Source organism: Thamnophis elegans, chromosome 3 (genome assembly GCF_009769535.1).
Source record: "Thamnophis elegans isolate rThaEle1 chromosome 3, rThaEle1.pri, whole genome shotgun sequence".
NCBI lineage: Eukaryota > Metazoa > Chordata > Lepidosauria > Squamata > Colubridae > Thamnophis > Thamnophis elegans.
In genome coordinates, this window is record NC_045543.1 from 64,130,707 (window position 1) to 64,146,109 (window position 15,403).

The following is a 15,403-nucleotide window of genomic DNA, read 5'->3' on the forward strand; positions in this document are numbered from 1 at the left end:
CCTCACCTTGTTAAGCGCGTCTTGGATCCCAGCCCCGGGGCACCTTTCCACGGTTGGCGAAGCTCCTGCTTTCCCCGCAAAAGGCAGCCTCGTCACCGCCTCTCTCTATTCCCTTTGCCAGCTGTTGGTTAAGAACAAAGCCCACAGTGAGGAAGCTGCTTGTTTGTCTGTCTGGGATTCTTTGGTGTGTGTGTGTGTGTGTGTGTGTGTGTTGTGTGTGTGTATGGTGGACATACCGCCAGAGCAGCCAAAAGCCTCTTTCTGAAAGTGCTGTCAAGAAAGAGGTTTTTGGTTTTGGACCAAATTTTTAATCAACAACCCCCCCCCCCCCCCCGGTCAATGGTGTCCTGCTTTACCAATGCTAAAATCTGGTCACTTTAGTTTAGAATGTCTGATAAATATCATTAATTTTGTATACTTTTACACTTAAAAAATCCCCCCTCCCCATTAAATATAGCACAAGCATGAAATAATGTAGTACCACAGTAAAATTCTATCTAAGGAAACTCATTTGAAAGATTTGGGGCAATCACTGACAATCACGTAAGGTGGTTTGTTTTGGCCTAAGTATAATATGTGATATGTCCATGATGGTGAAGCCATTGGCTTATTTGATTAACCATTTGGAAATGAACTAAAGGATGCCTGTCATAACATTTGTACTTCAGAGACAAAATGGAGACTTCCAAGTGTACCATCCTGAGAACTTGGATGAAAGTCAGGAAATAAATGAAATAATAAAAATAAATATTTCATGCAATGGTCTTTGGTTCAGGATGCAAATGTTCACTATAACAACAATGCAACCATCCAACAAGAGCAAAATGCCAAAATCTGTTTGAAATACAGTTCCAAATACTTTGATTTTTTAAAAATTTGGATTACATTTTATTATTTTGCATTAGCCAATCTGTGTAACTGTTCTTTAGTCATTCCTGCATTCCTCAGAAATTACCAGGTTACTGAACATCCATTGGAAAGATAAAGCAGCATGAAAAAGTTACATTTGTGAGGAAAGGGAGTCATCTGGGCTTTTGGTATCAGTCAGAAAAACTAGTTGCACATTTTTGCTCTGTTTGCTTTTCTTATTCAGGCTTATCAATGGGGTTTTACAAACAGAACATTACTCACAGAGGGTTCCCTTAGGAACAAGGGAGATGGGTCAACAAGAAGAGCTGATTTGGTTTTTGCTCATTCATGATGATTCCCTTGTCAACACAGTACTTCTGGTTTGCTGCTCTCTGGATCCCATTGAGAGTTTTATCCTCCTACAGCAAGAAGTGACTCCATAAGACCCTAGTATGCTTCAGATAGAAAGAATGCTGTGAATTTTTCAAGTCAGATAGCTTATTTCAAGCTGGAGTCCCTGGATTCCTCAGATACTGAGGGTTAAGAAGTCATTTCTTAGATATTCATTTTGCTACATATGACTTTTACTGCATAATCTTGGTGGTGGGGGGAATACAGGGTGACTTCTTAAATTTCTTTATGCATCTTAAACACAGTTCAATGTAGAACAATTCTGATATGTCAAGATAAATAGAAATATAGAATAATAACATTTTTCTGCTTTTGAAGTTACTACTTTAAGAAGAAACTTAAGCACTTTAGTGTACTTACAATCACACTGTTTTTTTAAAATGATGTAAATCAAACTATATTGCTTATTTAACAAAGCAAAACAAATATAAATGAAAGAATCTTCACTGAACAATTGTTTTATAATACAGAATGAATTCAAAGGAAAACAAACAGATGTGCCTGGCATGGGTCTATCATGCTCCCTAGAATACAGGAAAAAAAGATACACCGGTTATACTAATGTGATCTAGAGTGCCTTCAAATGTCAATGTTCTTCAAAATAACTGTATGTAAATCCTTAATTGGTCCATCCAAGTTAGGCAGATCTAGGATAAATTCTTGCTGCTCTGTAAAGCTTCTATTATAGTTTTGTTATATTCTGCAACTTCCTTCATCACATCGTTCATTATGGGCCCATAGTCACTTTCCTGGCTTTTTGTAGCTATAACTTGATTATATCAATTAAGGAAAAAGTTATCCAATAAATATAAAAGCTAGCAATAAGAAACACAATCAACTCCTAATGCCTAAAGAACTGAGGCCATATTGGGGAAAAAATTTCTAGATATCTATCCTTTTTGGTGTGTATCATTTTGCCAGAGAGAAAGAAGGCATCTGGGTTGAGAAAACTCAGGGCAATTTTTTTCAACAAGATGCGTTCTCATTAACCATGAATTAAGCCAACTTTGCCACTGACAATACGGCAGCAAGTTAAGCTGTTGCAATCATTCTCAATTTCAGGGTAAACCTCACACGATTCAATTAGCAAAATCCATTCTTTTCTAAAAATAACCAGTAACCACTTCTAAACCAATCCAATCTCTTTGGAGGCAAAATGAATATTTGCAGAACATCCATATGTGTTGTAATAACTTATAAACTGTGAATTGGCTTCAATTGTATGAAGAGCCTGCTTCTCTCCCCCGCTTCCCCCAATTATACTCCAGGATCAAGAAGTTGAGAATAAGTCTGATCCTCCTAATAGGTACATTCTGACAACATAGAAAAACATGCCTAAAAATCACAGACAGTAAAGTTTTTTTTCTGTAGTGATTTAGTATATTCACACCTGGATTTACTACTGATGCCAGTTGTAAGGATAAGATAGGACAGATGTTAAATTGCGTCATGTCTCTGTGTCAGTGACGTGCGGTCAGCTTTAGGCCTGGTGAGGCACTTTTTAGACTTGTGGACTTCAACTCCCAGAATTCCACAGCCAGGCATGCTCAGTTCCGATTTAAAACGACAGCACTTTTCCCCCTTGCAAAATAAGTTTTCCCATTCTTTTTCTTCTCCCTCCCCCTTCCTCCCTCTCTCCTCTCCCTCCCCCCTCTCTCAAACAGACACACGCACACAGAGAACTTCGATCCCTCTCTCATTCACTCACTCTCAAACACAAACACAAACGTTGGATTGGATATATTTTCCAAAGGCTTGAAAGCAGCTCCTCTGCCATACCCCCCTTCCCCTGCTGCCTTCCGATCAAACTTTTTGAATTCCTCCCCCTTTCCCACACGCACCTTTTCCAGCTGTTTAGAGACGATTTCAACTCTGCTTCTCCCTGCTCTGCCCTGCCCTCCCCTCTTGAAAAGCCAGAGTTCTGTCAGACTGAGCTAGTTGCTCCCAGAGAACTCTAAAAAGCCTCTAAAAATGCCCTCTACAGGAGGTGAGAGAATACGTGCCTCATTTGCATAAGGAATTCTTTGCTTGTTAACCCTTGCTTAACTCTTAAAAGGCGAAACATTCCTTATGCAAAAGAGGCCCCTAGTTCTCTGGCCTCCTCCTAGTTAATACTGAGACACCAAGCCACTGTGACTTGAAATCTGGTAGCAACTACCCTGGCTTTAATTATTTTTAAAAAAATATTTAAAATTCTTTCCTTTCCCTGAGGAGACTGGCGAGGCCCCGCCTCCCTTGCCTCTAGTAACTGCACGTCCCTGCTCTGTGTACAGGGCTTTAAATGATACTAACATTGATAATTGGTACAGCTTCGCCTTACTTCACTAACTCTTTTTGGCCAAGGAATTCTAAAAATTCTATAGGTATGATCATAGAGAAATTACTGTTACACAAAGTGCCACTCAGCAGTAAGAAAGAACAATGGAAACACATGACGTTGCTAAATTCATGCTTGCTGTGGTTATCTGGAAATTCACCCTAGAAAATGGCGGAATGGAAAGAACATTCAGTTGTGTAACTACTCTTGTTACCCATCTCAAAATCTTGGTGGAACTTCTATTGATCAAATAAACCCAAAATTACGTATAATCCCTTTATATGTAAGGCAACCATTAACCACACTAAACCAATTGCTGTATTTAACCAAATGACTACTGTATCAAATAACATATTTTCATATTACTGTATACAACAAGGTTATATTTTTGGTTCACTGTGATCTGAGAAGGTAGACAATATTTAACAAGCCTCAATTTATGCACTTGATTTACTCTCTTATTAAACTCAATTTGTAAGTATTTGATGTGTGCCCCTGTTGTATTCAGGAAAAATATATATTTGCACCAAATTTATTCAGAATAAATGTCAGAAGAGCTTAAAAAGACTGGTACTTTGGAGGAAATAACAGTAATAATTTGCAGTATTTGAGAACAGTAATGCTATTTATGAAACAAAAAGGATACATTCTTTCATAACAAAATTATTTTGCTCGTGGTGTTGCCATTTCCTTTCCAGATTCGTGAGCTGAAGGTAGAAAATGAAAAATATGGTAACAACAGGAATGAATACTGTAGTTCCACTTTTTAGCACAAGACTGACCTCTCTTCTAGTCAACTGTTTAGCTACGTTGATTTCTATAAAGCATTCTGATTAACACTAATTGCAGTATAATTTTCTTTCTATATGTACATGTGTGTGTATGTATGCATGTGTGTTTGTGCGCACGGGCGCGCACACACACAAGCACACAGACACACAGAGAGGTTTAATGGTTAGGGTGCTGAATTAGAAACCAGGAGGCTGCAAGTTCTAGTTCTGTTTTAGATGGACTTCGACTAAGTCATTCTCTCTCAGCCCAACCCATCTCACAGGGTTGTCATTGCGAGGAAAATAGAAGGAGGAAAGAGTATTATGTATGTTCACCACCTTGAATTATTTATAAAAATAATAAAGATAGAATAAAAAAATAATAAATACACACACAAATGTATTTTTATAGTGACAAACAATTAAAATAACAATCCCTCACAGTGAAGGTTTGCTTTAGATAAGGCACATAATTCTCCTAGTCTGTTTTGTTTTTGGTAGGGTGTGGGGGAGGAGTCAACAATTGCTTCCAAATATTTTACTCATGTTAAACTATAGTATACTCTGCACTAAGAGGGAGAAACTTCCTCACTTCCATAGCTGAATTTCCTGTCTGATGCAGAATGTGTGATTAAGAACCGGGTCTGTGACTGAGAATAGTCTAACACAATAAGTTAAACAGTGGAATTTTAGCCATTCGCTGAGCATAAATAACAAGGTTACGTGGCTATTATATTTATGGCTGCTTCCTAAAAATACTAGCAGCAGTTTGCTTGCCTAATATTGCTATTCCAACCTTTGGAATCAAAACATGTCGGCTCCTTACAATGAAACTTTCAAAAACATTCTGTGGAAGTCAACATATTTACTTTAAGAATATTTCATTGTTAATGGAAAATTAGAATATAAACCATTATAGACATTAAAGCAACAATTGTCCATTAATATTTGAGTTGGAAAAATACTTTAAATTTTATTTACCAGTAAATTTTGAGATGCAAAATACTAAACCACAAGCACCATGTTTTATAATTGTCTTCTGTGACATACTCTGAAGCTGAGTTCCATCCTCCTTTTTCATTCAAATCTGCCATCAGAGGTATTTACTATAAAATCCTGTGTGCCCAACATGTTAAAACACTTGACTCAAGAGGTTTTGAAGCAATTTAGTGTATCCTTAACAATTTACCTGAGCATGTGTTTCATTCTCCTGGAGCTGCAACTTTAGGCCTTCATATTCTTTATTCAAATGTTCCATAATTTTCTTGAATGCATCCTGATGTTTGATCAATCTTTCTTTCTCTTCTTGCAGTTTCTTAGCATGAGGAAATGATACAAAATCAAATCACTCAAGGAGGGAAAAAGTATTTATACTTATAATTAAGTCTGGAGCACAGCATTTGCCATAAAGAGCACATAAAATGAGATAGAGTTGATTTTTCAGAGTATGATTGAAGTGGCCAGCCTTCGGTTTTATGTTATTCTAATTTTTAGCAAATGGAAAAATAAAAAAAATGAAGATTTGCATGAATCCAGACTTCTAATTTCTTTAGAAATGCATACCTTTTATTTGAATCATTTCTTTCTCTTTCACTGTGTTCATGCACTCGCTGTTGATTTAATTTTGATTCCCAGCCAGTGTTTATGAACACTGGCTTCTGCTATTTTTTTCCTAGCTTTTACTTTCTAACACATTTCCTCTTCTCATAAAATCTTTTGTTCACAGTAATAAATGGTACTTAAATGCTGAAACACTTCATATAAATAATGCACAATTAGAATAAAGGATCTAAGGGATTACAGGATTGTAAAAAGGGAGGTACTATTCCAGATCTATCAGAAAGATATATAGTAGGATAAAACTGGAACGGTAAATAACATATTGAAGGAGGACACAACAAACTCCAATCCTCAAGACTCAAATTAAACAGTAAGACTGTATTGTCCAAAAAAGCTTCACCTGGGGAACACCTCTTAGCATAAAGGTGAAACAGAAGGGATTTAAATCTAGACTGCATTTATCAGTTACAAAATATTAAAACAAAATTAATGAAGTGAATCTGCAATTTTTTTCCATTGGGGATAGTGTGGCACAAAACTCTCATAGATGTATGTACTTTTCACCTGTTAAAACTAAGAAGAAAAGGAGCAGTGAAAAAATGGGATTCATTTTTGTTGTATAGGATAAGAAAAAGGTTGAACAATGTTCAGGAACACATTTTAGTACAAAAAGTATAGGCATGGTTGCTTATCTAGTATACTGGGTTGTCACAGAGCACTGTTTATTGAAAGAATTGCACTAGCTGCTGATTTAACTGAGCTTAAAGCTTTAGCCTTAATGTATCTATAAAACTTTATAGTTCCCTCAATTAAATGTTATATTATGGATCCAAGGAAATGCATCTTTTCTATCACAGTTTTTGTCCCTTAGATCAACATTCCCCCAGATATATGTGCGGCTCCCATGTTTCCAGTCCTTTCTAAATCCCTTAAGACCTGGCTCTGCTCCTGGAACTGGGTTTAGGGTGATTGTGGAACCCCTACCATTATTTTTCCAGCTTTTGTGAATGTTACTGTTCTTGAATTATCCAGAAAATATTAAATTTCGCTATGCTATGTTTTTAGCTGTGTTTTACTTACACATTTCATATTCTGAAAGTTCCTAAGAGTTTTCTTGGAATTTGGGTTAGGGTTATGTTCACTTCATATCGAAGTCCTTCCTGCTTATATCTATCAGAAACCTTCTTAGTTGTGTCACATCCTGCAGATATTTGCCTAGTAGGAATAGGATTTTTTGCACTGTGTCTTTCTGTTGAACAGCAGGAGATAAGCCACCTATTTTACACATTTTGGCATTCCAATATTTTATATTTATTTTATATGCCACTATTTTATATTGTGCCAATTACCCAATTATCACGTGTTTTTTACTGTTTATTACAATCATAATACCAGGTAGCAATACCATAAAAATAGAATTAGAATTCACCATATAATTTAGTACTATATATTATGGTAACATATTTAAGCTAAGAAAACAGTAAATATAAGAATTAATGAAGATGGAATAAAAGCTGGGTGAATTCCATACCAAACACTATCGCACTTGCTTATGGCAATTCGAGAGCAGGTCAGGAATGCTTTGCGAGCTGACATTAGAATTTAACATAACCTCAATCTTGTATTTTATATTTTAAATTTTATGTCATAGAATATGCCTTATTTTAACTGTGATGCTTCTGACAAGAATAAACAATAAACAAACATAATATCGTTGTTTTGCATTACTGGCAGTATATGAACACTTTAAATCATCTTTTGCACCAACACCCCTTCTCCCTGCAGGCACTTTTAGTTCTGTAAGGTATGGAAACATAGTTGGGATAGCCTGAAAATACACCTTCTTACAAAAAGAACAAAGCAATGTGAGAGTGATTTGGAAACAACTGATCCCACTGCAAGAGAAAAGGGGGAGAGTGTGTTTTGTTTGGGTTCATTTATCGTCCATTCTACAAGGAAGCACCACTAATTTTCACAATAATTCTTTCAAGTGAGAAGACTGTTGGCTGTATAAGAAAAAAGTTAAATGTTATTTTTAGAATTTTTTTAATGACTTTTCAATTTTACGCATAAAATGGTTTCTAAACATTCACTAATATTTTTAAAGTATTTTTTTAAACAGTCCAATTATTAACCTTCTACTGGGAAGAATGGGAAGCCATTTGAAGCAGCTGGCTTGTATCTTGGGTTGCAGCAGTAAATATGTGAGTATTACAACTATTTTGAGTTATTACTGACCCATCAAATGGCTCTGCTATACTCAGTTGAGATAAGATAGGGGGAAATAGCCCTGCATTATTTCACTGTGCCGTTAACAATGCAAGCCCTATTAGGTGCAAGCGGTGGAGCATAATCCTACAAAAGTGATTATATAGTAAGATCAGTTTCTATATATACTTATTAGCAGTCCGAAGACAATTTAATGTCAATATTTTATTCTGAATTTTGAAGAACCTGGTTCTCAAGCATATTTCCTAATGCTTTTTAAAAAGTTGTCACACAAAAGGGAGAAAGTGAACTTCTTATTGCCCCAGCAGGCAGTATCGGAATCAGTGGCTTAAAACTCTAGGTAGTCTTCATTTACAGGTAGCCCTTCACTTACAACAGTTTGTTTAGTGACCATTCGAAGTTACAGGAACTGACAAAGTGACTTATGACCGTTTTTCACATTACAACCACTCCAACCTCCCCATGGTCACATGATCAACATTTGGATGCTTGGTAGCTGATTCATATTTATAATGGCTGCAGGGTCACATAATCCTCTTTTGTGACCATGGGGAAGTCAGATTCACTTAACAACCAGATTACTAACTTCACAACTGCAGTGATTGACTTAACAACCATGGCAAAGAAAGGTTGTAAAAAGAGGCAAAATTCACTTAACAAATGAACAACAACAAAAAAATCTGAGGCTCTATTGCAGTCATAGGTTGAGGACTACCTGTATCAACCACAACTGGAATTGGCAATTTGACCTTTAAGCAGGATGATCACTAAGTGAAACTGGCTGCAGTTGTGTTTTTACATCAGTTTTCCTTTGGTTTACAAATCTGTGGAGGTCATAAATGTGAGAATTGTTTGCAAAGCAACTTTTTCATCTCCACTGTAACTGAAAAAAGTAGCTAAATAAGGCTGTTGCTAAATAAGGCCTACTTATATAAGAAAACTAGACAACAGGAGGAATTTTCTGACTGTATCATCCAGTGGAATAGGCTAATGCACAAAGGGCTAAGTTCTCCTTTGCTAGATGTGTCAAAGAGAGGCTTGGTAATCATCTGTCCGAGATACTTTAGTAGTAGATCCAGGACTGAGCAGGAATTGGATTAGACAATTGCAATATCCCTTGCAATGCTATGGTTTTAGGATTTGGACTGCTGATTACCTTTTTCTTTTCTTCTCCTGCTGTTTTCAGAGCAGGCAGATTATTATATACTTCCAAGTCCTTGGTCATCTGTTCAATTTTTTCTTTGAGTGAGGTTAGTTCATCAACCATCTTCCCTCCAATAAGCCCATCTTCTGGAGGTCCATTGGAGTCTCTGGACTATCTATAACAAGGAAGACGGTCTAGTATAAATTACTGATAAACATATTTTCCATCACAGAACACATTTACTTATCCAACAAGACAACCAAGTCCTGCTTGCCTTATTCACCTTGGCACTGATCCAGCAAAGCTCTCAAGAATGTTATCTTTTGCATACAAATATCCATTATCTGATGAAATAGCAATATGGCAAAGACTGGTGCTGAAATAGTTTACTGCTTGTAGTAAAAGCTGCCAAACTGAAATTAAGACTGTTATTCTTCATTTATATTTGTGACTAAAATGAAGAACAATGAAAATAATTCCATTGCCTTCCTTAGCTTTAAACAATTCAAAATGTTATAAACTTCTAGAGATTATGCTGGTAATTTAGAAGAAAAAAAGCAGATTACTATGATTCAAATAAAGCTGAATTTTTGTATACCAATTTTGTTGACCACAATACGGTCCATCTGGTATACAGCTTTGAGGCCATATTTTAAAATGGTTTTAAATGCTGAACTTACATCCAGCTGCTACACAGTGTATCCTGTGGTCTGATCATTTTATTGTAAAATAGACTGATAGCTGTCCACTTTTTAAAACACCAAATCCTTAGATACTCCAAAAATAATAACCAAATCTCAGTGTATATGAATACTCATTTCCTCTTGTGCATGGTCTCATCTGGGAATTTCAGGCAGACATATTGACATCTCAGAATTACCAGTGATAGCGAACTTTTTCTGCACAAAGTGCCCAAAGTGGAATGCACTGCAGCCCTAGAACTCGGAGACCAGTTGGCCTGCGCGTGCCTGCGCAACTGGTCTTCAGGTTTCCGGTTTGCACATGCGCACGGCTAGCTGGTCTTCACGTGCGCTGGAGCGCCAGAAACCAGAAGAGTAGCTGGTGATGGTGCGCGTGCCCACAGAGAAGGCTCTGTGTGCCACCTCTGGCCCGCGTACTATAGGTACACCAGGTAGACCAAAATATTTTTTTTAGGCTTCAATGCAAGATATGGAGGTATAAAATTAGCATACTGGAATAAAGTAGTGCATATCACCATGATTTTAAATCCTCAATGTGCATTGTTAATTCCTTTCTTAGGATATGGCTTAACTCCTTGTCTCAGAGTTGGTCAACCTGTTCTCCTGGCTGGCCTTCTTATTTGAGGATACATGTTAGTGCTCCAAAATAATGATTCAAGGATTAAAATTCCTGCACTGTGGAATGTCTGGAACTGACAAAGGTACAGTCACACTATTTTGAACTAAAATGTTTAAATCTTAAAAATCTATTGTGGATGGTCACATGTCAGCCAGATGTACATATAGGATTTGGCATTTTTGTGCATATGTGTAGATCTTCCCAAGGACCTGGGATAGGTAGGTAGATCCTACATTGTTGCAGGATGTAAATTGTTCCAAGCAAAGCTACCTTTTGCAATTAACAAATAGTGATTTTGTCAATGCCGTTGATCAATGCTGATGATGTTCAAGTGGTACTCTTAAATGTTTTGGATTTGCACCCAGAGAATCTATTACAAATAGTACTATATTTACTATTTCTTGTCTGCTGAACAATTGTTCACACTTGGTGAAGTACATCCAAATTCTAGATTTCTATTTAAAACCATAGAAAGCTGCTGCTAAACAGTATAAGCAATATCAAAAGTGCAACAATTTGGGGATAAGACAGACTGTTTTGGTGAACAATTTGGAGAAGGAACTAATTTTCTTCATCCAAATACGATCCTAGAGGAAAAAAAAGGAAAGGAAAAGGGGGAAAAAAAACAACCCTTCTCTCTGGGAAGAGACAGGAAGAGGATGCAGTCCAGTTCCTTCTGATATGCCACTAAGTCACAGACTTCAGCAAGCCGTGTGTACATAGTAGCAAATTCTGAGACAAAATTGCTCTTGTGCTTTGACCTAGGGAAACGTTAGTGGGAAATGCTGCCATCAGCAAATCTGTTTACTCACAGAAGTTTCCTTTAAGGAGGGAAAGGCAGATTACTTTGTAGTGGTATTTTACACAAAGAGGGAACTTGTGGCCTCCAAGAACTTTTCTAAAATATGGAAGACTTGCTACTAAGCAAACAGCAATGTGTAGATTGTAAAAGACATGATTTCAAGACCAGCAGAGTCTCACGTTTCTATTATAGTTGGTTAAACAAATCAGCAACCACAATAATAGATTAAGCAGTTTAAGAGAATTAAAACAGAATAAAAAATTGCCTGGTTCACCTGCCTTTTTCATCTTCCCTTTAAATTGCATCTCATATATTCTGATTTTAAGACCGGGCTAAGAAGAGAGAATAACTACAGATTCACAATTCAGATAAAACAAATCTATACTCTAATCCACAAATGTTCCCATCCAGGATGAACACATAGTATACAGAATGTGTCAAGATCTGACTCCCAAAATGGTTTGTTCACAAATTAATATTTCTGAAAATTGATATTGCTGTTATTTTTATTCACAATCCATAAAATCTCAATGCCTTGTAACATTATTTGGTGCCCAATGGCTTCTGGAAGATGTAAATAAAACTCCTACTTGAATTTGTTTTTGAAACAGTATATCTATATATCCATACATTTGGGGAAATCAGCAGTATTTGCCTGATTCTATGCCAGTTTCAAAAATTGTATTTAAACAGTATACAGTAAATATGTTTCTATTTATATAATGCAAGGAAAATACACACAAAAGCATAACTCGAATCATTCAACCCACAGAAAAAGGGTAAGCAAATATAATTTTGATAGGCAATCTGAGCTTTTTATTGTTTTTGTCATTTTCCTCTTGTACCATCAAACAAAATTTAACAAAGACAGTTAGACAATTAGTTTACTTGAGATATTATGATAATTTGCTTGAATCGTAGTTCATCAGACAAGTTCACTGTGTAGTTACGGAGCAGGGAAAAACAAAGACACTGCTTCTCAAAGATCTATGGAGAACTTCACTATAAGCATTTTTTTTTCTTTTCCAAATATAACATTCCACAAATATTCTTACTTTTTTCATAAATCTTTCCTCTCAATACTCCCTAATAGAATTTGTAAGTTTAGCTACTCATGCAATTAAAAATCTTTCCCAGTGCTAAAACCTTAATGATGAACAGAAAGCATGAACTATGCAACAGCTGAGTCCTTGAAATATAAAAGGGGAAGAGTTGTTTTTTGTAATGGAATAAATACACCTCTTACCTGTACCCAGATTTTTAGCTGTACTCTGTGATTTTTGCATTTCACTTGATTTGAAAGTGAGATCTTCCTGCATGATCTTCAATTCTTGATTTGTTACAGAAGATATCTGCTTCATACGACTTACATTCTGCATATTACAAAAAAAAACAACCTTACCAAATATGTTGCCATGCCTAGAGGCAGATCATTAAGAAACCCTTTTCCATAATTTTATCAGTCACTGTAAATACCTTTAAGAAATGTAAATATTAGAGAATTTATCTCAAATAAAGCATTGCTGTGTTATCCATACAAATGACTTTATTACTATAGTTTACATAATGAGTCAAGACTAAAGGTAAATAAAATATTAAAGGCTTACAATAATTTGAGGAAATTTAACTAAGGAATACCTTGGTTAACCTTGACATACAACCACAATTGAGCCTGAAATTTCTGTTGGTAGGTGAGACATTTAAGTGAGTTTTGCCCCAGTTTACGACTTTTCTTGCCATAGTTGTTAAGTGAATCACTACAGTTGTTAAGTTAGTAACAAGGTTGTTAAGTGAATCTGGCTTCCCCATTGACTTTGCTTATTAGAAGATCTCAAAAGGGGATCTCATGACCCCAGGACACTGCAACTGTCATAAATATGAGTCAGTTGCCAAGTGCCTGAAGTTTGCTCATGTGACCATAGGGATGCTGCAATGGTCATAAATGTGAAAAATGGTCATAAGTCACTTTTTTCAGTGCAGTTATAACTTTGAATGGCCACTAAATAAAACTGTTGTAAGACTACCTGTAGTTGTTTCTTGCAAAAATAAACCTAACCCTTATGCTCTGAAAAACATCTTCACAGGCAACGTATCCTAAAGGAAAACTGTTTCTGAAATGTTAATGGGACAATCAGATTCTACTTTCGAAATTGAGACAGCCAGTTCTAAAGGAAGCTATTTTCACTATGACATGGCACCTTAAGGTGTTTCCAGTGAATTGACTTGTATCTGCAAAAGACTTAATAAAACATTGACAAATTTGGTATAAGGACAGTTTTTAGGCAAATATATGAAAGGTAATTACTACATGGTTTAAGTTGTGCTAGGATGATTTGGAAACATAAAAAGCATATATGACAATCATTGTTCTGTTTCACATCATATGTGATTGGTTGCAATTTGAGGTCATTTTTCTTTTTTTCAGACCTAAGCCTAAGGTATCAAAGGAAGAAACAAAAGTGATGGGGGAAAAGGAAAGAGCAGAAGCAAGATCAATTCTATGGAACCTGTTGACGTCCTATGAATTATGTTTTAAAAAACCCAAAAAAATGTAAGCCTACCTTAATTAAGTGCTAACACCAATGTTAAACAAACCAAAGAAGCATTCTGCTATTCTAGTGGCTAAGATCTCAAAAAGGCTTAAAATATGTTTCTTGTTTGTAATAATAGAAGTCACCATTTCAGGAAGAAAAAGGCTAAAGCAAGGCTAGACTCTTCATTTGTTAACTGTGTTTACTTGAAGATCTATATTAGGAAGGAAGAAATCTCAGTGTCTTCTTTTGACTTCTCAACTGTGGTTCACATCCCTTAAGGAGCTCTGATAAAAATATAAGGGAGTCTGCCTTCACTCCTACGCTGCCTAGACAGGGAGTTTGTTGGTACCTGACCAAGTCATGTGAAGGATCCAGCTCCTGGAACATTCTTCAATAGCCTTTGTACTCACTATAATGACTTCTATGAAATCCCCTACTCACTCCTGAGTACTCTCCAACACAAAGGTCATTTTTCTTCTATGCCAAGGTGACTCTTCCTGAGCATAGATGTCCATTCCAGCCAGTGAAATATTGCTTCTCCTTTCCTTTTTGTGATAGGAGACTGACATGCCCTGGCTGCCTGTTTTTCTGGAGCATCTCCTCAAGGTGCTATACTTTCTTAAGGTGGCTGCTCTCAAGATAGAAAGACAGCCATCTCCCTGGTAGCAGTTACTAGTGAGGACTTTCCTTTCCCTCCTGAACCTATATGAAATGGCTTCCTTCCTTACTCTTTTATGTGCAGTTCATGTTAGGGAGGGAAATATACAAATGCAAGTATTATTTTAGAGTGTCACAGCACCATAAAGTCTGAGAATTTTTGACACTAAATTACTATTGGATTTACTCTTCTTTGCATTCTGAAGAAATACAAAGAAATAAAAAACCCATGTTATTATCTAAGGGCTTTATTATTTAACAGGGTGATTTTCAACTTTATTTCAAATTAAATAATTGTCTGGGTTTCATTTGTTTGAGAGAGAGATATTTCCCTAATAGTAAATTAGGATTTCAAGTGAGATTACTTCTTACCCGGCTCGAGTGCTCCAAAAGGGCCACAATATTGGCCTCTATCTCTGATTTCCGTTCCAGTTCCTGGTTCTTTGTCTCTTCAAAAGATTCGAGAAAGTCTAAAGATTTTTTTAAAAAAAGATAGAGGAAGCTATTGTTTACAATAGGAACTGCAGAGAAGTCCAGCAGCATTGCTTACAATTGCACTTTGAATGTTAAAGCATTTAAAAATATATATACAGGGAGTTTAAACTCAGAAAATAATTCAATGAAAAAATAGTTTATATGAAAAAGTACAATGAGAACCAGTTATTCAATTTTCACTCAACCAATACTTGAGCTCTATATGGCAAACTAGCAAATAATAATATAAAGATATTTCTAAGATATTCAATGCCTCAATTACATTCCATTTGGAGTCCTGTAAAACAATCTATTTATCTATTGTAACATAATCTC

The 15,403-nt window shown here is 36.1% G+C and overlaps 1 protein-coding gene across 1 annotated transcript in view; it reads right to left on the minus strand.

The window, feature by feature from the left end:
- Positions 1 to 430: 430 nt before the first annotated feature.
- IFT74 (intraflagellar transport 74) overlaps positions 431 to 15,403 on the minus strand; it is a 41,833-nt gene continuing 26,860 nt past the window's right edge. Inside the window, 7 exon segments of the mRNA XM_032214572.1 lie at positions 431 to 2,029; positions 4,224 to 4,284; positions 5,537 to 5,662; positions 9,293 to 9,408; positions 9,411 to 9,455; positions 12,649 to 12,775; positions 14,966 to 15,063. Coding sequence (XP_032070463.1) covers positions 1,908 to 2,029; positions 4,224 to 4,284; positions 5,537 to 5,662; positions 9,293 to 9,408; positions 9,411 to 9,455; positions 12,649 to 12,775; positions 14,966 to 15,063 — 695 coding nt within the window. The 3' untranslated portion in view covers positions 431 to 1,907.